At 43.9% G+C, this 20,642-nt stretch overlaps 1 protein-coding gene across 1 annotated transcript in view; it reads left to right on the forward strand.

Annotated features, from left to right (window-relative positions):
- SYTL3 (synaptotagmin like 3) overlaps nt 1-20,642 on the forward strand; it is a 62,313-nt gene that overhangs the window by 30,897 nt on the left and 10,774 nt on the right. The window contains exons 6-11 of the mRNA XM_090042211.1: nt 1,983-2,049; nt 4,858-4,930; nt 8,801-8,928; nt 14,242-14,385; nt 17,004-17,182; nt 19,437-19,539. Coding sequence (XP_089898337.1) covers nt 1,983-2,049; nt 4,858-4,930; nt 8,801-8,928; nt 14,242-14,385; nt 17,004-17,182; nt 19,437-19,539 — 694 coding nt within the window. The remainder of the gene's footprint in view (nt 1-1,982; nt 2,050-4,857; nt 4,931-8,800; nt 8,929-14,241; nt 14,386-17,003; nt 17,183-19,436; nt 19,540-20,642) is intronic.

Raw genomic sequence — 20,642 nt, forward strand, 5'->3', positions numbered from 1 at the left:
GTTTCCTCTGGTGGGACTGTGCACCTCCTGGATTAAGTGGAGGTCCTGTATCTCAGCTAGGAACCTCCTGGAACAGTCCTTTCTAGCTGACTCTCTTTCTCCCAGCAGACATCCGGGTAATTAAAATCACCCATGACAACTACATCCCTTGCCTTAAGTGCTTCTGCAAGTTGGCCCAAAAATTCCTGGTCCAGGTCCTCCCCTTGGTTGCGGGGTCTGTAGTAGACCCCCACTGTTAAATTGCTCTCCCCACGGTCCCCTTGAATCTTAACCCAGAGCTGGCAGAGGATATGTAGTGCTCCTTGACATAGAGTGCCACACCCCCACCTTTCCTTCCTCCTCTATCCCGCCTGTAAAGCCTATTGCCCCTAATGGTAACTGCCCAATCGTGGGACGAATCCCACTACGTTTCTGTTAGCCCTATGACAGCTGGGTTTGAACTGGATATTCTGAGGGTGAGTTCCTCCTGTTTATTCCCCATACTGCGAGCATTGGTATATAGGCGTTTAAGGCCTTGCAAGACTGTGTGTGCCACCCCCCATTTAGGGAGACTGTCTGGACCCCCATTTCTTACCTTAGCACTCCTTGCCTTTGTCACCTGTCCTGCTCGGATGGCATCTCTTCGTCTTCCTGCGGCTCCCTCCCCCGGCGAGGCTAGTTTTAAAGCTAGCCGTACTAGATCAGCCAACCTGGAAGAGAAGACACGCTTGCCTTTAGGAGAGAGATGAAGCCCATCCCACCCCAGCAAGTCCCCCGCCCGAAAGCATGGGTCATTATCAAGGAACCCAAAGCCTGCCTGGCGGCACCAGCTGCATAAGCACCGGTTGACCATGCCAATGCAGGCCTTGTGTCATCGTCACCACCTACTCACCGGAAGAAGAGAGGAAAATACCACCTGCGCCCCCGTCTCCTTCAGCTTGTCTCCCAGAGCCTTGAAATCCTTCATAATGCGGTCAGGGTTGCCCCTGGCCACGTCATTTGTACCCACATTAACACTGTTAACATTAAACAAAAAAGGTAACATGCCTGCTTACTTTAGATGATCATGAGGATGGCTCAAGGCATGGTGTAGTCTTCCGACAGAAACTGCAGCTATGGCACTGTAATCACTGGAGCCCACCTCCATGCTACCCCTCTGGCCTTCTTCACTTGCCACTTGTAGGAGCTTGGCCTTCCTCTTCCTGTCACCTGACCAGCTGGCAGGACTTGAGCCTTAACCCCTACTTGACTGGCTGGCCATGATTAGAAGGTTCTAGACTTAAAGGGACCACCCTGTCTCTTAGTAACAGGGTTAGGGTTCCCTGTTACAGTATGTCTTGTGAATGGCACCCTGTTCCTTTAAAATTAGTAAATAAAAATAGATACAATTCAAAGCCAAACCAAGTGCTTCTGGTGGGATATAGGTTTGCCACCAGGAAACTTTTAGATGACTGGACAGTAATGAGAGTCATGTAAGTACTCAGGACTTAGAAAGGAGAGAAGACAATCATAGAGAAAGTACATTGAGGGTTTGGATTGTGTTAGGATTGCAGGAACAAGGAGGAGAGCCTTACCTGTTCTTTTTTATATTCAGTAAGAGCCCTGAATCCAGCTAGGAGATAATTTCTCTTGTACAGGGCCTTTGGAAGTCTGCCATAGGGCTGTCTTCTGTGGCCCCCTTCAGAAGGTCCGGTGCAGGTGGCAGGAAGAGGCATGCTTGGGGTAGGAAGCATGTGCCAGCAGTGAGGCTGAAGTATGTATACATAGCAATCCGGGAAGGCTGCAGTAACTTAAGCCCTCACAACTTTATGCCAGCTGGACCAGCTCATGCCAGCTTACAGCCCACTTTTCCAGGCTGCAAATTCTGTGCTGCGCCTCTCAGACAGAGGCCTGAGATTTCAGGAAAGAGAAAAATGTGGGAACAGCTGTAGTTATTGTAGCATTGCAAATACATGCGGTATATATATAATTCTTTTCTCTTTTTTCTTGTTTTCTTCTCCTAGTAAAATATCTGTGGTTCCCCCTACTCCACCTCCTTTTACTGAATCCACAGGGGGAAAAAACACAACGGTAATGTATATATGTGCCACTATGTAAGATGTCTCTTAGGTTGTCTCTTAGGGGCAGTCACAGAAATGTAGCAGATAGCAGTACCTTTTATATTGCAATAAATAGCTAAACTGTAATATTCATGATGCTTTTCTTCCTTTATCACTTTCCTTTATGAGGGGTTGGAAGTATGAGGCAGGTTAGTTTGCCTCAAGGGACTTACTGCATTAGTCACCAACTTCTTAGTGCACATTATATCTCCTGCAGAAATGAGTGAAGAGCAGACAGATTTTGATGGTTGTTATTTGTATCACAGTTTCTGGCACAGGGGCAGGCAATTATTTCAGGCAGAGGGGCGCTTACCCAGTTTTGACAGACTGTTGAGGGCTGCGTGGGTTACCCTGCCCCCTGGTCACCATCTTGGGACCAATGTCCCAATGTCTTGGGACCAATGTCCCAGGGCCAGCACTGGTGGAGCCCAAAGTGGGGCACAGGCTGGCAGGGGTCTGTGGAGCTGGGCTAGGCTACACCAGCAGGGAGAGGGGGAAGCTGGCCCAGCTCCATAGAGCCCCTGTCGGCTGGGACCCTGCGCTCCTGCTACCCTGCTTTGGGCCCTGCCAGCACTGGCCCTGGGACACCGATGCAGGCCCCGTGCTCCCTCTGGCTCCTGCACCCACTCACACACAGTGCCCCTCAGCTCCGCAGTACAGGCCGGGGGCGGCGCACAGCCCCGACCCCTGCTTGCTGGCAGGACAGAAGCTGGTTCTGAGTGCAGGGAAAAGCGGCCCCTCACCCACCCCGTGGTTGGCACTCCCTGCTGCAGGTGCTTGCAGCCCATGTGGGGCTGTCTGGAGCAGGCACAGGCAGCCCCACATGGGCTGCAAGTAGCTATAACGTGGGGCACTGGCCATGGGGCAAGCGAGGGGCCGCTTTTCCCTGCGCTCAGCATCAGCTTGTAATCCGGCTCTGCTGCCAGCCTGGGCTCCGCGCTGGCTCCAGGCTCGCCCATCGGCGGCAGCAGCTGCAGCCCCCCCACTTGCTATTCCGGGCAGTGTTGGCTGCTGCTGCTGCCCACCCAGAGCTGGCACACTGGGCAGCCCAGAAGCAACAGTGGCAAACACTGCCCCACGCAGCAAGCGGGGGGGCTGCAGCTGCTGTTGCCACACACAGCCCCGACAGGTGAGGCTGGAGCCAGTGCAGGGCCCAGGCTGGCAGTGGGGCCAGCTTACAAGGTGGTGCTGAGTGCGGGGGGAGGGGAAGTGGCCCCTCGCCTGCCCTGTGCCTGGCACCCCGTGCCCTGCGCTGCAGCCACTTGCAGCCCACCTGGGGCTGCCTGTGCCAGCTCAGGACAGCCCCGCATGGGCTGTGAGCAGCTGCAGTGCGGGGCGCCAGGCATGGGGTGGGGGAGGGGCTGCTTTCCTCTGCACTGAGAAAGGAGCCCGGGGAAAAGCTGAGCGTAGGCAGCCCCTCCCCGGACCTACGGCTGACGCTCCCTGCTGCAGCCACTTGCAGCCCGCGAGGCTGTCCGGAGCAGCCTCAAGTGGGCTGTCAGTGGCTGCAGTGCGGGGTGCCGGCCACGGGGCAAGTGAGGGGCCACTTTTCCCACCCTGTGCTCAGCTTTTCCCAGGACAACTTTTCTCCAGGCTCCCCCCTACCCTCCCACTTACTTGAGGTTCATTTTTGACAGGAACCAAGGGCAGATAAATATTAATTTTCTACATTTTTTAGGGGCCCTGTGGGCCGGATAGAATGGCCCTGTGGGCCGGATCCAGCCCACGAGCCATATTTTGCCCACCCCTGTTCTAGCAGGTGTTAGGCCCTGATCCAGCGCCCATTGAAATCAACTGAAAGATTACCATTGACTTGAATGGGCTTTTAGATTTGTCTTTGGATCCCAATTCAGGAAGCCATCCCTATTCATAGAAAGTACTTCAGTGTATTCTTATCCAGACTTTGATGAAACATTATGACTAGCTTTGCTTCCAACCTTTGTAAAGATCACTTGAATCCAGAAACATAAAAAACATTTTAGCAGCTTTAAAATGTTTTTTTAAAATGTTTACCTCACTCCTACCTTGGGTAAATTCAAAAAAAGGTTGGACGAACACCTGTCTGGGGTCGTGTGATCCCAGCATGTGCTCCTCCCAGTGGTGGGGGGTCAGACTAGATGATCTGTTCAGGTCCCTTCTGACCCCCAAACTACTATGAAAATATGAAATGATGTGTCAAGACTCTTTGGTTGCATCTACACATCACCCTGTGGTGTACTATGGCGATCCAGTGACCACATGTGTCTACACATGATTGCTAGCTACGTTGCTGTAGTGGTGTGCTCCCCAGGTATAGTGCACTGCTATGATGACGCAGTGGCAAAATTTACCCAATCACTGTGTGCATGGCTCAATAACCACCCATACTGCACTATTCTTTAGTACCTTCAAAAAGAAGTACTAAAGCATGGCACAGTAACAGCATCACCATATGGCGATGTGTAAACACGCCTTTTTTGCCTTAACTTAAATACAAATATTTAAAAAATCAGTTAGGCATGTTGTTTGCTTATATTTGCAAAAAGTGCTTTGGAAATTACCTACAGAGTAACAGAGGAACCACCCTCAGTTCTACACTTTGGTGGTAATTATTTACATCCATGACAAAATATGAGTTCATAGATGCTTGTTGACAGATCTGATATACTTTTTGCATGGTGATAAATATGATATCCTTTTTTCAGTCTTACGCACATGTTTAACTTGAAGTTTCTAAAGGCAGATAACATAGGAAACTTTGAAAACACCTATTATACCTGTTTTTTTCTCCCTATTGCAGGAACTTGATCAAGCTAAAACTTTTAATAAGTCTGTGGAAAATTTGTTTCTCTCTCTTGCTACACACATTAGAAGTAAGTGCCCTTTAGTGCTTTGTCATTTTAAAGCAAAGTGGTCAAGCAGTTCAGTTTCTGAATCATGCAGTAAGGGGTCTGTGTAGTGACGGACATTGAGAACAGTCACAAAACACAGCTAGCCTTCCATCAGTGTTTCAACTTATTCTTTTGTCAAGCAGAAAAACAGATGATGCCAGCCAAGACATCTCTTCTTTCCTTTTAAGTAACAAAAAGACTTTTTAAAGTCACTTTAAAAAACATAAAATAAATGCAGCAGTTGTTTAGATAAGAAAAGGTGGGGAAACTGAAAGTACTGCAGTGAAATCATTAATGGGGTGTGCAATATGCCTTTTTTTGGTTGCGTTATCTATCTCACCTACCCTGAGTAAATCTGTACCAGATTACCTTACTCTCCTTACTGAAAGAGGGGAGGAGCTAAAGCAAGACTAACACAGGAGTGTAAATGCTTAAAATGGATCTTGGATAGAAATCAGGTGCCGAAGTCCAAGAAAGCAATTTATAGAAACCCCTCCTAACCTGGTTAGATGCAAGAGACCCCTTAGGGGCCAAAGTTTTTTACAGAAAAACGATATACTAGTAGATACCTGAGGCCCAGGCAGATGTTAAAACAATGGTGCAGCTGGGATCTAAGGAATTTTCTGCCCCATCCCAAACATTGCACCTCCTGCCATGCTAAATATGCATGGAAGGATGTGTGATGTTTGAGATAAGGCAGAAAATTCCTCTGATCCCAGACATGTCACTGCAGAGCTGCCCCAACCTGATCCCGCAGATCAGGCATGGAGAGGCTGTCTCCCAGCCCAGGGCTACTGCCAGTCCCCAGTAGATTCCAGACTTGGACTGTCTGGGACTAGTCTGACAATTGGCTGATTGTTGGCCCAGCCACATGACAGCCCAGCTGCATATGTGGTGTTTAGTATTCCTGGGACACCAGGACTCCAAGATCAGGGAGGCTCTCCCTATTCAGGGGCTCCATACCTTAGCCTAACTGTGCTTTTAAAAATCCTGTCTCCCTGCAGCCCCTTGTTTTAAAGTGGAGGTTTACAGGGCAAGGCAGAAAAGGTTGCCAGGTTTGTGGCAAGGGGAGCCCTTCAGTTCTCCCCATTGGAAACATCTTTGTGGCTGGTTTGCCAGTTTATGGCATCATAAAGTGGCTGAATATATAGCCCTGTTATAGTTTATGGTGTGAGGAATACATTAATTGCATCACAGTTGTAATGCGTGCCAGGGGCCTAATGTTCAGGTGCTACATATGCACAGAGGTGACACCTTTTAATAGGGGTGAAGCTGTTTTGGATTCTCACTTAATGTACACTGAAAGCATTCAGTACAACTCTCATGGTAACCTTCATTGAGAAGGTGGCAGGGAATTTGGTGGTAGTGGTGATGTTTTGTATAATAGCCTAGTGTTTTAACCAGCTGCCCAAGAAGTTTTAAGCCATCCTCAGCCTGTAGGGGTTCAAATCCACATCTGCTGTCTCCAAAGGAAGTGTGCTAACCACCAAGCTGAGGGCTCAGCTGGCCTGAGCATACTCCCCATGGCTCCTATTGACATGGACCCATTGTGCACAAAGAAATGTAAGTCATGGGGCCACAGTGAAAACAAGTAAGAGGTAGCCTGACTCAGGAGCCTAGTGATGAGGGCACTCACCTTGGGGGGAAGGAGTCCTAGATTCCAGTCCTTCCTCCCTACACCAATTGTGTTTTTTAATTTTTTTAATCCAGTGACCCTTAAAGCCAATTACAGGGAACTTAGGCTCCTACCTCATGTTTGTGAACTCAAAGGCCTGAGCTCTCAGCGTGCCTAAACGTATTTGTTTGATTTTCACCCATTAAAGGTTTCATTTTCTTTCTGATCAGATTTTTAAAACTCCCTCTCCTCTTTCCCCTTCTTTTGAGCTCTCTGTGAATGTATCTTTATAAAACCATTTCTTTTTCTTTTAGTCTGCATAATCTTTCTTGTCCTCATTCCCCTTTCACTTTTACTCACTTATGCTACCTCCAGTTCTTCAGTAGATTGAGAAGGCGAATTTTGATATGTATAATGCCATATGTCTCCTATTTAATATACTAGAAACAGCCTGCACCTGCTGGAGGAAATGATTTATCCATATGTGCATAACCAAAGGTAGTGGTGGGCCTGTCTACACCACAGGGTGTGCTATGGCATGGAAGTATGCAAATGAGCTTTAAACCAGCCAGTTTACATATTGGAAGCAGTCTAGATACAGCAGCACTGAACAGCGTATGGAATAATTTACCAGTAGCATAACTAAGGTGACCTGGGCAGCAGCTGACCTAGAGGGACGGCGGAAAAATAACAGCTGCTTCATTTGCACAGGCTAACTTATTTTGCCTCTGTAATTCAGTATGCTTTTCCATAGTTCTAAGTGTAGATAGATTGCAAGACTGAATCTGGGACTTTCAATGACAAAATACAAGCCTTGGCCATTTGAGTTAGGACCAAAATCTATTTAGCCATAAAAAAGTGTAGGGTGTTGCTTCTTGTTTTAATCAGGGCAAAAACATGGGGGGCAGGAGACAGAGAAAGTTTGTTTCCTGGCAGGAAGGGATTGAGTAATGTCCTCAAGTCCAAATCGGATACTAAACCTTCAGGTTAGACCCTCTGTCACTCCAGATCTTTTATAAATGCACACTTAAAAAATCCACTTGCACCTAGGACTGAGACTGAATGTATTTCCTGACATGTTTATTGTATAAACTAAGTACAATAAACACATGAGGACTGATTGACTTGCTTTTTGTTCCTAGTAGCACAGTGGCTTTAAAAGTTGTACATGCTGGAGTCCCATTGTTTCTGAGTATCAAAACAATCAGGTCTTCTGAGTGAGGTTCCCTCAACAGCAGTCAATGTCTTGCACTATAAGAAAAAAGGTATAATTCTCCACTATGAATTATATATGGATATTGGTATTTTATGCACCGCTTGTACTGCAACATTATTAATTCTTCCTAAGAATCTGCTTATTGTTTGCAGCACAGAGGGTATCTTTTGCTGAGATTTCCAGTTTCCAATTCTAACAAGCACAAAGGAGCTCACTCCTCCAAAACAATGGGGCCCCTGATTTGCATTCTGAGGTGAAAGATGTGGAAAACCATTACATTTAAAGTTTTGAGTGTGCTGACAGATATGTTTGGCCACAAAGATGCAATCCATTGCCATGTCTTGTTGCATTAACTATAATACTGTCCAAATCTCTTGAGAAAAGAGTTTTTCTTTGTAATGAGGTCCTGATTCAGCAAAGTAGTTAAGTATAACAATAAGCACATGAGTAATCCTACTTGAGGTAATGGGGCTGCTTATATTTTAAAGTCATGCCTATGACTTAAAATGCCTGGCTTGAAGCTTGAGTATACAATGTTTCTGACTTCTTCCATATTTTAGATCTGTTTTGATAGTCTCCACCTTCCTAACTTTCACTATGGCACTCCTGTAAATTATTATAATGATCTTGCATTTATGTAATATCTTTTATCTCAAAGGAACCCAAAGTGCTTTGGAAATCAATATGTAAGCTATACACATGAATCATTGTTTTATCCTCCTCTGAATTTCAGCCACTTTTGTGAGAAACTTTATTTGGTAGCCTGAAATAACTCTATACAGAAGCTGAAGACAGGAAGTGAAGAATATGTTTTCCAGTTGAAACTGCAGGGTGGATTTAAATTGGCTGAATGCAATTACAGAAAATGGGACAGGTGTTTATTTTCCTATCCATTTCTTCCTCTCAGGAGAGCAATAGTAGATGTATAGTTTAAAAGATCTGAAAAGCATAGGATTTGCCTCCAAAATCTCCTAGCCATGCTGACACTCTGTAACATTTCTCTCTTTCGTCTTCATTTAAGAAGTCTCAAAGTCCCATAATGATGTGACAGCTGACAAGAGTCTCCTAACTACAGATTATGGCCAGGATGTGAATTGGAGGAGGGAAAGGAGGAGCCAGTCTGACACAGCCATCAACATTGCAAGCAGGGTATGTGAATCAATAATATACTTGACCCTTACAATTTTAAGGGCTGTTTTCTAAATGGAATGTGATTAGGGGATGGAAGGTTGTCATGGTGTGGTATTGGCTTTATTAAAGCTAAAGTTACTTTGAGATGGCCTCTAAAATCATTCCTGCTTGTAACTTAATTTTTCTTTTCGGCTGGAATTCACTAGGCTTGGTAGCGAGTGCTGTGCAATCACTTTGCCCCATGCTGTGCCAGCCATCAGGTTGCTGTGATTGTGCTTTCAGTCTGCTCCTGGCTCTGCTTCAGTCTTTAGGCTAGGGACTAAAATTACACTGGTATAAGTGATTGGAAGCTGGTTCAAATCTGCAACACGATGAAAGCTCTGTGCACATAAACTACTTTCAAAGTGGCTGAAACTGGTTTAAGATAAACTTGTAGATGTAGTATCTGACTTAACTGATTTATGTTAAATCAGTTTATTGAACGTCTGTTCCAGATTCTCTTCAGATTCAAGTTAACTTTCAGTCCCCCGGCATCCCAGGATGCTTTGCACCTCCCCCACAACCCTGCCCCCCTTTTAAAGGTGGTTGGGTTAGCCTTGGCCCAAGCTGTCTGCTCCAGGTGAGCATGGAGGTATGCTGTAGTGCCCCTGGCTTCTGGCCTGGGTCCCTGCAGGCATGTGGCTACATTTCTGGAATCAAAAATGAATGTCTGTTCAGTCACTTGTTGGTTCAATTGATGCAGTTTAGACTAACCTGTGAAGATTGATTAATTCACCTTTTGATTGCCTGTATTTAGTCCTAATGATACAAAGGGGGACCAGAGCACAGCTGCTGGTTCTGTTGGGGCGTCTTGTGTAATTTGCTAATCGGCCAAGGGGAGCTGTTGGCTCTTGTGTGAACTCTTGGACAGGAAAGTAAAAGAAAGTTTTCTGCCCTTCTCCCCTTGTTGGTCACTAACTGTTAGTATCTTTGAGATGGGTAGTTAGCCATGTTAGTTTAAAGTTTGGCAGAAGATAGTGCAGTGTGAAACATTGTAAACTAACTTGTTCAGAGAAGCCCTAGCTTTCCATAGACTTATTCCCCAGTTTGTCAGATTTTACAAGGCCTATTCCCATCTGATAAAGTAGGCTGTTAGCCCATGAAAGCTCATGCCTTTCCAAACAAATTGGTTTATAAGGTACCACACTGCCTTGTCTCTGTCGGTGTCTTTGAAATGATGAACAAAATACACGTTCACTCTTTTTATTGTGTGGGGATGGAAGTACGGAGCTGCTGTAGAACAGTGAACTGTTGCCTTATATGCACTTTACTCCCAAATGGTTGAACTTTATACATTGAAAATTTCCAGGTGGTGAGTCCTTCATTGAGTTGCCACAGCTACTTAAGCAAATAGATTTCATGTACTAAGTTGTTATGATAGGCTTTTATGTAAGTGCTCTAGCTTTAGGGCAATTCTCACAATAGGAATCAGGAAGGAAATTTCCTCTTTCCTCCCTCCCTCCTTTCAGTATAACCTTGCACGGTCACCTTGCTGCTTTCATGTTCCTCTAAAACTTCAAATACTGGTTGGGTTCAGAGTCAGAATGCAAGACTCAGTGGACTGATAATTTGACTTGGTGTGACAAATCCTTTTATACTTGTGTAAATGAAGCAAAATTGCTCTGTTTTTTTTTAATTGGATTAATTGAAACAGTGTTACAAATATTATTCAAAGCAGAAAGACTGACCCTGTCAGTATGGTAGGGGTTTTTTTTTTCATTGTATGAGACTAGAACATACATATGCTTCCCCTGAAAGAGCATTGCCATGTTTCATTGCACTGAGAAGCAGCATGGGTGGAATTAGTGGGCTAATTGTCTGCATACCATAGTTGTGTTTCCACTGCATACTAAACACACACCCTGTTATGTTTTAAGGGGGAATGAGGATTCTGTAATTTGCCAAGCATATCAGTGGTAGATCTCAAACTATAGGCCTGCAATTTTTAATGACTTTAAGCCCCTAAAATGTTCAAGTATTTAAGGTACACCAGCACTTTATATTGAGAGAGAGAGAAGGGTAACACGTTTCTTGATTGTGCGGTAAGGGCTTTGCTTTTGCAAACCAAGAGTCTCTTGTTTCCCTCACTCAGACTGTAAACCCTGAACGTCTGCTGGAGTTAGTGCTGATTTGGGTGAAGTTTTACTGGAGTTTTGGTTGATCTTTCTTTTTTTTCCTTATGTAGGTATCATTGTTATCTATGTTCTCTGGTGCTGGGGAAAGTTGAACTCACACCTTTCTCCCCATCTTCTGGCTTTTTTTTACTCATGCAGCAATTCCTAAATGTATTCTTTAGCTATTACTCTTCTTATTTTTTTTCCTGCATCTTCTTTCATTCTGATTTTTGTAAATCTTTTTTTCTAGTGGACATATCTATCATGTCTCACACTTTGCTGTGTAGTTGGTTCATTCATTTTTATCAAACACCTTATCTGCTAGTTCCTGTATGATTTGCTATCTTCCTTTTATCAGTGCAAACAAGGTTGCCACCTTTCTGTTATTCAGATCTCATTCTTTGTATTCCTTCTTCCAGAAGTCTTAAAGTGATCTCAAACTATAGTTCTATTCTGAAGATTGACAGTGTCAAAATGACATTTTCTTAATTTAACATGCCTGATTTTTGTGCTTGTTGAGATATAGTTATTTGCTTTGAATATATATATATACATTACTGTTTTCTACTCCTGTTAGATTTGTAGAGTGGGCACAATGCAGATGGAGTGAGGTAATATCTTTTTTAATTCATGCCTCAACAGTGGAATTACTGATAGGATAGCAGTGGGTGGGCCAAATTCTGTCCTTAGTTACACCTGAAAACCCCCTTAAAAATAAGTTGCTCAGATTATTTGGGGGTAGAATAAAAATCTTTTGCTTGTCAGGATGCATACATCTTAAAGAACCCACTTTAATTTTTAGATCTGAGGCTGCAGGAGTGATGTTTGAGGGGAGGAAGTATTTTTTTTTGGGACGTGAGCAAAACCTGGATACAACTGAGAAACAATAAATATCGAATCCTCTGATGCTGATCTTAGCTTTGTCTTTCAAAGCAGGACTTCAGAGTAGCATAACTAGGGCAGGGCAACTGCAGCAGCTGCCCCAGGCACTGACTTAAGGGGCAGAAAAATATCAGTTGCTACCATAGTTGCACAATCATGCTGGCAGGACAGGAGCAGCCAGGAGTTGCCACTGCCCCCATGCATCCTGTTGCCCCTGGTGGTTGCTTTCTTACACCTTTGGAGCTTTAGTCCCAAGGGTAAGATCCATCTCTCTCAAGTGAACTTCACTGTTTGTACTACCATCTGGCAAGCTTGACCATATGGGTTAAAGTGGGGTGGGGGATGAGAGGGGAGAGCATATTTAACTTAGAAAAGACTGAAAATGTTCTGATGGTAACAGCTGGTCAATGCAAAATCTGACTTCATGAGGTAAGATTTAGAACATGCCATTTTATTGCCTCTCGGGCCAGAATATCATAGTACTGTAAAAACATTAAACAAGCTCTGCAACATCCCAAGGAAAAGGAGAATTGTTTTTATTCTTATTACACGGATGGAGAAACCCAGAAACAAGGCTCAAAGAGGCTTACACAATATGTTAACAGCAGTCAGGTACCCAGTATTGCCAACCCCACTGTGTCAAAAATCATGAGACAAACTCTTAAAAATCAAGAGATCTGGAATGTAAATCATGAGATGCTGTTTTTGAAGTGTGTGTTTGGGGGGGTTATATGTGAAGGTGTGGGGGCTGTGTGTGTGTGGGGCTTGGAGCCTGGGGAGAGGGAGGGAGAGGGAGTCCCCACATACCTGGGCAAAATATGGGGTACTGTGGGTCAGGAGTGAGGGGCAACAGCAGGGCTGGGGGGACTGCGGCTTGGGCATGAGGGACAGACACACCAACACACAGACACATGCACACAGACAGACAGCTGCCCATGGCTCTGTTGCATGACTTGCCTTGGCCCCGGGGCCCCGCTCAGCCTAGCCGCTGCCCCTTTCCCTCCCTCCCTCACCACAGAGGCCTCGATCTGCACCCCCCCCCCCCTTCTCCCTCTTCCTGCCCCTTCTCCTCCACAGACTTACCAGTCTGGCACTCTCTACACGCACCAGAAGAAAATTCCTGAGATTTGATCTCTCTATTAGGCGATCATGAGTCAGAGTTAATTTGACATGGAAATCAGGAGTCTTGTGATTTTTTCATGAGAGTTGGTATTACTGAATACCACCCTCTTAGTGCACACAGGCGCAGATATTAAGAACAGGCTAAATAGGAGGTCTAATTAATGCAGGAGGTTAGATCAAATGACAAGATATGGCACTGGTATTTACTGTACCTCATGACATCTAACATCTTTAGGGTTTTTGCTTTATATTTAGCAGAGTAGACAATACAGTTACTCTTCTTTTTTTTTTTTGTGGCTCCAAAGCACTAGCTAAAGTGTATGGTCAAGCAGATTGTGTCGGGTAGGAGAAGAACTGTTGTCAGTATCGAGTAATTCTTTAATGAAACCCTGCTAATTTACAAAGAATGCATGAAGTCCTGTTTTCCTGACCACCGGTGTTGGTTTCTTTTAACACATTTCCATGCCCATTTATGGCCAGCACTTGGACAAAAGGCTCTCTTTCTGGGCTTTTCTCAGGGCTATGTGCCCAAAGCATATTCTGGCACTATCCTTAACTGTTTCTTGGATTTATCAGAAATGAAGGGCAGCTGCTACACCCACCAGTGTGAATTAAATTTAATCCAGCTCATGAGAGTATAGTAGTTTGTCTGTTCCTCAAGCTGTTGTTCAGGTTGAAGTCTGTTTTCAAAATAATTGTACCTTTTCATCTTATCTGATGTCTATGTTCTTAGTTCTTCTCCCTTCTGGTGCATGGGTACAACTGACAAAAGTACATTAGCTGATTTTGGCAGCTCATGCAGGTCATATATTTGCTAGTCTTGAGGTGTGAAATCCACCCACTCTCTTTCTCTTTAATACAAATATCTGTTAAAAGTGACCTCCTTCTTTCCCAGTACTATCAGTTTTTATTCAATGACCTTAGGAGCATGTATTTCATATATTGTACTACCTCGCTTCTCATGCTCAACGCACCTTTTCCCCACAGATCACCCCCACAAACTGGAACATGTGTTAAGTGGGGAAGCTTTTTTGGGTGTTTTATTTTTTGTGCTTCTTTCCCCCTCCTACCTGGGATAGAAGCACCCAGTACAGCAGCTGTGGAATTACTACTGTGGAAAAACAACCAACCAAACAAAAAAACGCATGTACGTTTGTTACTACATCTCTTACAGATTCAAAATGCACCCAGCCTGCAGCAGCTCATCATTGGTGCAAAAGACAACAATGCAGTCTTTACCAAAAAGGGTTGCAGGCCAGGAGAAGACCTTCCTTCTAGTCCCCTGAGTGATGTTATCTTCTGTAGTGGTGTAAAACATGTAAGTATTGACGTAAAGCAGGGAGGGATGTCAAACTTGCCTCAGCACCGCCCCCCTGCCACTGCCCCCCGGCTGGATGCAGACCATGGGGCTTCTTATGGACTGAATCTGAAATGCAGGGAGCCTCCCAGGCTGCATCCAGACCTGGCAGTGGCTCCATCACTGGGAACTTGCCAGCAGACCCTGACTTCACTTGCCCTGCTCCAAAATTTCTGGCCCTCTGAGCCCTGCAGGCTGGGTAAAATGGTTCCTTGGGCTGGGTTTGGCCTGCAGGTTGTATGTTTGACTGCCCTGGCAGTGGGTTCCCCGTCTGATGTTAGTCATGGATACTGTTACTGATAGTTTTGGGTGTCCTGGGTGAAATTGGATTCCAGTAAAGCATAAATGGAGTTACCATATCTCAATAGCTGTATTGGAGTGTTTCCAAACATGCATAGTAGAACAAGCTTAGACATGTAGGACAAGAAATGGAGGCACATGGGGAATGTAGGGGTCTTAGTGGAATTCAGGCTGCTAAGTAACGAGAAAGCAAAAATATGTTTAACCACTTAGACCCCTGAAAACTGTATATGGCACTCAGGTCTCTAAGCAGTGAGGCAGGATTTGGCCTGTAGCACCTAGGCATTTCACACTTGGTGTTAAGAAGGAAGTGGAATAATATGGTTCTTTGGAGCCATGCCAACCCAAACCAGCCTCCTGCTGATCGCTTAATAACATGTTATATTTCCTTTGCAATGTGTAAGTATACATCCTTTGCTTGCAGTGCTTGTTGTTGTTCAAGCATCTGGTGCTTATTAACACAGTGTGCTGAAAACAACCCTGCCCTCCTTGCACAGTGCTACCTAACCGGAACAGCACTGGTTAGCATAGACCTACCTCTTTTGATTAAGAAGAAAATACCATGAAAGAAACTTTAGACCAACTTGCAAAATTGTCATTAAAATATATTAAAGCAGGGACAAAATCTATTCATCTTCCTTTTTGCCATGATGAGTGATAGTGAAAAAAAGAAAGTCCTTTTTTGTTTTTATTTTTTTATTTTTTATATTTTTTATTCCCTTGTTTAAAAAATCCAGTACAATGAGTGGGGAGCAGCTTTTAACAAAGCTACAACCAAATAAACTCCACTCTGACTTCCATCCATGTGCTTACATGTTATGTACACAGCTTCAAAGTAGCTCCTCTCAGGACTTCACTTTTCACACTGACCCTTCTTTAAAAAAAACCATGGTTCGCTGTTTTGCTTATAAGACTGCATAGGTCACTTCTTTGACTTCAGTCAAAGTCACTGGTGTGAACTGTATAGCAAACCTGTGTACATTTAAATATCATTCTTCCATGCAAATGTCATGTAATCTATTGTAAACATTAACCTGTACTCCTAGTTGCTAAGGCGTGCAAAGTAAAAACTCCTTGGTTAACCAAGCTTTATGTGGAACGGTGTTTTTTCAGAGGGTGTGTTTTACAGAATAGTGATTTAGTATTCAGTGAGGGTGCTAGTGTGAGATAATTACTGCAATAGCAACTTCTTAGCGACACTGACTGGAACCATTACTTAAAAAGAAACCTGGGAGTAATTGTGTTAAAGACTATAATTAAAAGTCAACGGAGACCAAGCCTGTTTCGATTTTAAAAACGTTGCGTGATATCACAAGGGCTGGATTGCACCCAGAGTGTATATGGCTGTGAAGAAGCATAGAGGTTGCTCCCTCACCCTAGTTTCATGCCTTGTGTAAGTGTTGGACATAGTTGTTCCACTGGTGAGCTGCATGTCAGAACCTCCTTCCTCCAAGGAGCAGGGAGGAGAGGTGAAACTATGGATCCACCTCCTCTTTGCATTGACAGACAAATGTGGTGGCAAGGCAGGGAAGGTGTCTGAAGCGAAACCCTGCCAGCCATGTCAGATGTCATTTAGAATGGATCTCAGTGGACAACTGGAGATGCCCACAGAATATTTAATAAGTGATGCAGTACCTTCTGCTGCATTTCCTCCAGGGCCCTGAAGGGGCGGGGGGAGACAGGAGCTCTTCTCACTGGGGTTGTGCACTGTGGCAGAATCCCTTACTTTTGGTTGCACACCAAAGGATAGTTTAGGGACATGTTTCATATTTGCTGTTACCATCAATGGGAGTCAATAAGGTCCAGTAATGTTCCTATCAAACATGTTTCTGACCATGGGCACTTTTATGATGCCTGAAAGCTTGTCCAACAGCTCTTCCATCTGTACAGCTGGTCCAATAAAAGGTATCACAGAGAAGCCTTGTCTCGCTTTAAAAATATTTTTTTATGTTTGCATATTTTATTGTTGTCAGTTTCCAGGTATAGAAATGGGTATGTGCAGGATAGTTATAGTCAGTCATTTGTAGAAGAAGATACTGCCCTTAGCTCATGCAGATGAATATATACAAATGGTTCATTTTATATAGAGAAATAGAAAATCAAATGTTAAGGTCTAGTATACATATAGCAAAGATAGTGAAAGAATAGTTTCATGTACATATTATCTTGGGTCAGATTCACTTGCAATAGCTTTAACAATCAATTTAGCACCAAGAAATGTAGAATTACCATCTCATTGGATGCAAGCTTGCATTTCCTTGATCTTTGTCTTTTGTCAGGGGAGTTTATTTAGCCTTAACAGCACTTGCACTGAGGCTGACAATTTTGACAAGGCTAACATCACTGGGGAAATAGAGTTTGCCATCAAATATATCTTCAACACCTGCACTTTAGAAGTCTGCATCAATGCTTGCAAGAATCTGGCTTATGGAGAGGAGAAGAAAAAAAAGTGTAACCCGTAAGTATTTTTGGTTTCAAAAGACAGGAAAAAAAACAAGGCAAGTAAAAATAAACATGTATAAGCTTAAAGTGTCACAGAGTAATATCCAGCTGCCATTTTGTATACAGGACAAATGTATGTATTGGCCAACAATGCCTGCAAAAAATGTGTACACTCATGCTAAGTGGTTACAACATGAAGCAGAAAGTTGAGAGATCTCTTACAGTTTCTAGTCATCTTGTGACTCACTGTGTGACACTGGTGAGTTATTTAACACTTCTGTGCTTCATCTTTCCTATCATTAACATGGGGAATACTTCCAGATTTTGCAAGATGTTTTGATATATAAAGGCAGGTAACTTCAAACTATAGTAATATGTTATTGGACATACAAAGAATACCCATTTTCTACAGATGAAAGATGTAAGCATACTTTTTTTTTCAGGCTTGCAACGTTTAGATGATGTCTTGCCTGTTTGTTAATTTGTTTATGAATGATTCTCTCAGCCTTTCCATGGAAGAAATCATTCATGGAAAATTGCTAGTCGGAGTATTCAGCCATATGTTTAATGCTTGACCTTGCTATCATGCACTACATGAATGAGTCTGAATCGGCATTCTAAAATTCCAGAGTTCAGCTCAGATCCTACCAGGAAGAATTTGCTGCAACATCTTTTGCAGAGAAGGGAACTAAAAATGAGTTGTCTGACAAAAAACCAAAAAGCCTGGCTGGGATGCCAGGTAATGAAATTATGTGGTTAGGGAATGTTTAATAAGTACTGAATACTCCTGAAGTTTCCTAGTTGTGTAGACAGTATGCAAATCACAAGAAGCCTAGGGAGTTGTGTGGAAAGATTTATGTAATGAACATAACACTCCATATTGGCTAGACTGAGTGCTCTTTTTGCAGAAAAAGTATGAGCACTGGTTGCAGTTAGGACACAGGCAACAAAACTTAGGTGGTGAGAAGTTTATAACAGGCTTTCAGTCCTGCTAGAAATCTGAGCTGTACGTGGGTTGGTTTCCTTGATAAATGTATTACTTCATGTTTATACAGTAGGAATCTTAAGCTTTTAAACACACACACAGGTACAGTAGTGGTTTTTACAGTTCAAAGGGGCTTGAGAAGCATGGGAAAGGAATGCAAGGTCTACGTTGCTGCTGAGAGAGATGACTGATCTACAGCTCAGAGGCTGATTAAACAGAGTTATTCTATAATGAATTGAATACAACATGCTGTCATATTAAAAGATGGTTCTGGTAGCATTTGGGAATCTAGAATGCCATTAATCATCTTTAGAGTAAATCCAATATCTTTTATTAGACCAACTCAGATTTGGGAGTGAGGAGCACTAGCAAGGCTGGGGGGTGGGAAAGAGGCTGCAGGTTGGGAGTGAGAGGCACCAGTGGGGATCATGGAGCTGTGGGTCAGGAGTGAGCAGCATCAGCCAGCTGGGCTGGGGGGTGGGAAAGTGGCTCTGGGCCGGAAGTGAAGCCAGGGGAGCAGGCAGCATATCACTGCCCCATCCCCATCATGTACCTCTTCCCCTCACCCCCCCACAGGGGGGGTCCTCTCTTTTGAAATTCGAAATATGGTAACCCTAGATTTTTTTTAAGTTCTCAGTGTTGGCCCAGCTCATCTTCCACTGCAATCAATGCTTTGCTTTCAATGGGATCTGAGTTAGAACAGTGCTGCCCACTTCAAAATCTTACCCTTTAAGGCTTACTTGTTTGCTACTAAATGAGTCAGCATGGGAAACAGTAATGAATTACTATACTGTATTAGTACAGTAAAAAATGAATGTCCTAATCATACAGGAGTGGTATATTACCATTATGAAAATATTTTTTTTTTACTGGACAACTTCAGGCTTTCTAAAGTTGGTTCAGTTGGTGGTCCCATTCCAGTGCATAGCAGATGTCCACATCACAAAACCATTACTAGGGTGGTAATAACTGACCTCCTTGTTGGCAGTTTCAGCAGAGGCTAAGGATTGAATGGGCATGAAAACTCAGTAGCCCGTTTAGTATAAATCAGAGCCAAACCAAAACACTCCGACTGGATGATATATGGGAAGTTTGCATGGCTCTAGTCTGTTCATCAGCTAAATAGGTGACAGGATGTCAGACTTCCCTTAGTCTTAATTTGAATCTTTACCAGCACTAAGTATAAAATGAAAAAAGCAGGCTGGCTTAATTTCCTTTTCTTCTCAGGTTGAACTCTTCTTAATTTTGGTCTTTCCCCCCACCCTACTTTCTTTCTCACTTCCAGGTATGTGAAGACCTACTTGCTTCCTGACAAAACTCCTCGGAGCAAAAGGAAGACCATTGTCAGAAAGGGCACAGTGGATCCAGCATTCCACGAAATTTTAAAGGTGTGACTTGTCAACATTTGTGGGCTGGGAGTTCTCCTTTGCTTAGCAAAGTCTCCAATCCTGCAAACTGCCTGGGGTCAGAACTCCCATTCAGATTGCAAGAGTTGTGAAGAGGCTTTCAGGATTAGGTCACAGCCTGTTTAAGAGATCAGAGTGAAAATCACCATCAGCAAATATGATGGTAACCCTGAGAACAAAGGAAGGAGAGTGTATATTTCTGGACAGCTTTATTAGTAAGTTGTAATATTGTAGAAATATCGCCCTGTGTCCATGGAAAACACTGTTGATTGAATTCTGATGTAGTTTCTAGCTAATGCTATCTGAAAAATGGTGAAAGGAAGTGGTCTTATCTATTTATCAATATAAACCTAATTTACGTATATTGCAGAGGACAAGTAGTACTTTGTACTTTATCCATATGATCTAATATCTCTCTTTTCCGAATGTCAGTGGGAGTGTCTCTGGCCATTTGCTGAGTGAATCATTACTTCTGCATTCAGTACCTATTGAGGTTGAAGAAATAATAGATTATAGATGTCACTTTTCGCTTTTCTCTTCCTCTGTGACACAGTTAATGCCTTATACATCAGTGTTTGGACTTGTTCATTTAGGCTAAGCACAAGCATTCAAAAAGCCTGGTGGCCTTTTCCGATCAGATCACCAGGTCATTAGATGCAGGGGTAGCAGTGGACATAGTCTTCCTGGACTTCCGGAAGGCTTTCGACACTGTCTCTCACCCCGTTCTCATTAAGAAAATGGGGGCTGTGGCATAGACACCCACACAGTCAAATGGGTTGCCAACTGGCTGGAGGGCCGCACCCCGAGGGTGGTAGTGGATGGGTCCTTCTCAACCTGGAAGGACGTGGGCAGTGGGGTTCCACAGGGCTCGGTCCTCAGGCCCGCACTGTTCAACATCTTCTTCAGTGATTTGGATGAGGGGGTAAAAAGCACCCTGTTCAAATTTGCTGATGACACTAAGATGTGGGAGGATGTGGGCAGGATGCAACAGGCTACAATCAGACCTAGACAGGTTACAAGGGTGGGTGGACGAGACAAGTGCAAGGTGATGCACCTTGGGAGGAACAACCGGCACCATACCTACA

The sequence above is a fragment of the Crocodylus siamensis genome, chromosome 1 (genome assembly GCF_052110815.1).
Source record: "Crocodylus siamensis isolate JL-2025a chromosome 1, ASM5211081v1, whole genome shotgun sequence".
Classification (NCBI taxonomy): domain Eukaryota; kingdom Metazoa; phylum Chordata; order Crocodylia; family Crocodylidae; genus Crocodylus; species Crocodylus siamensis.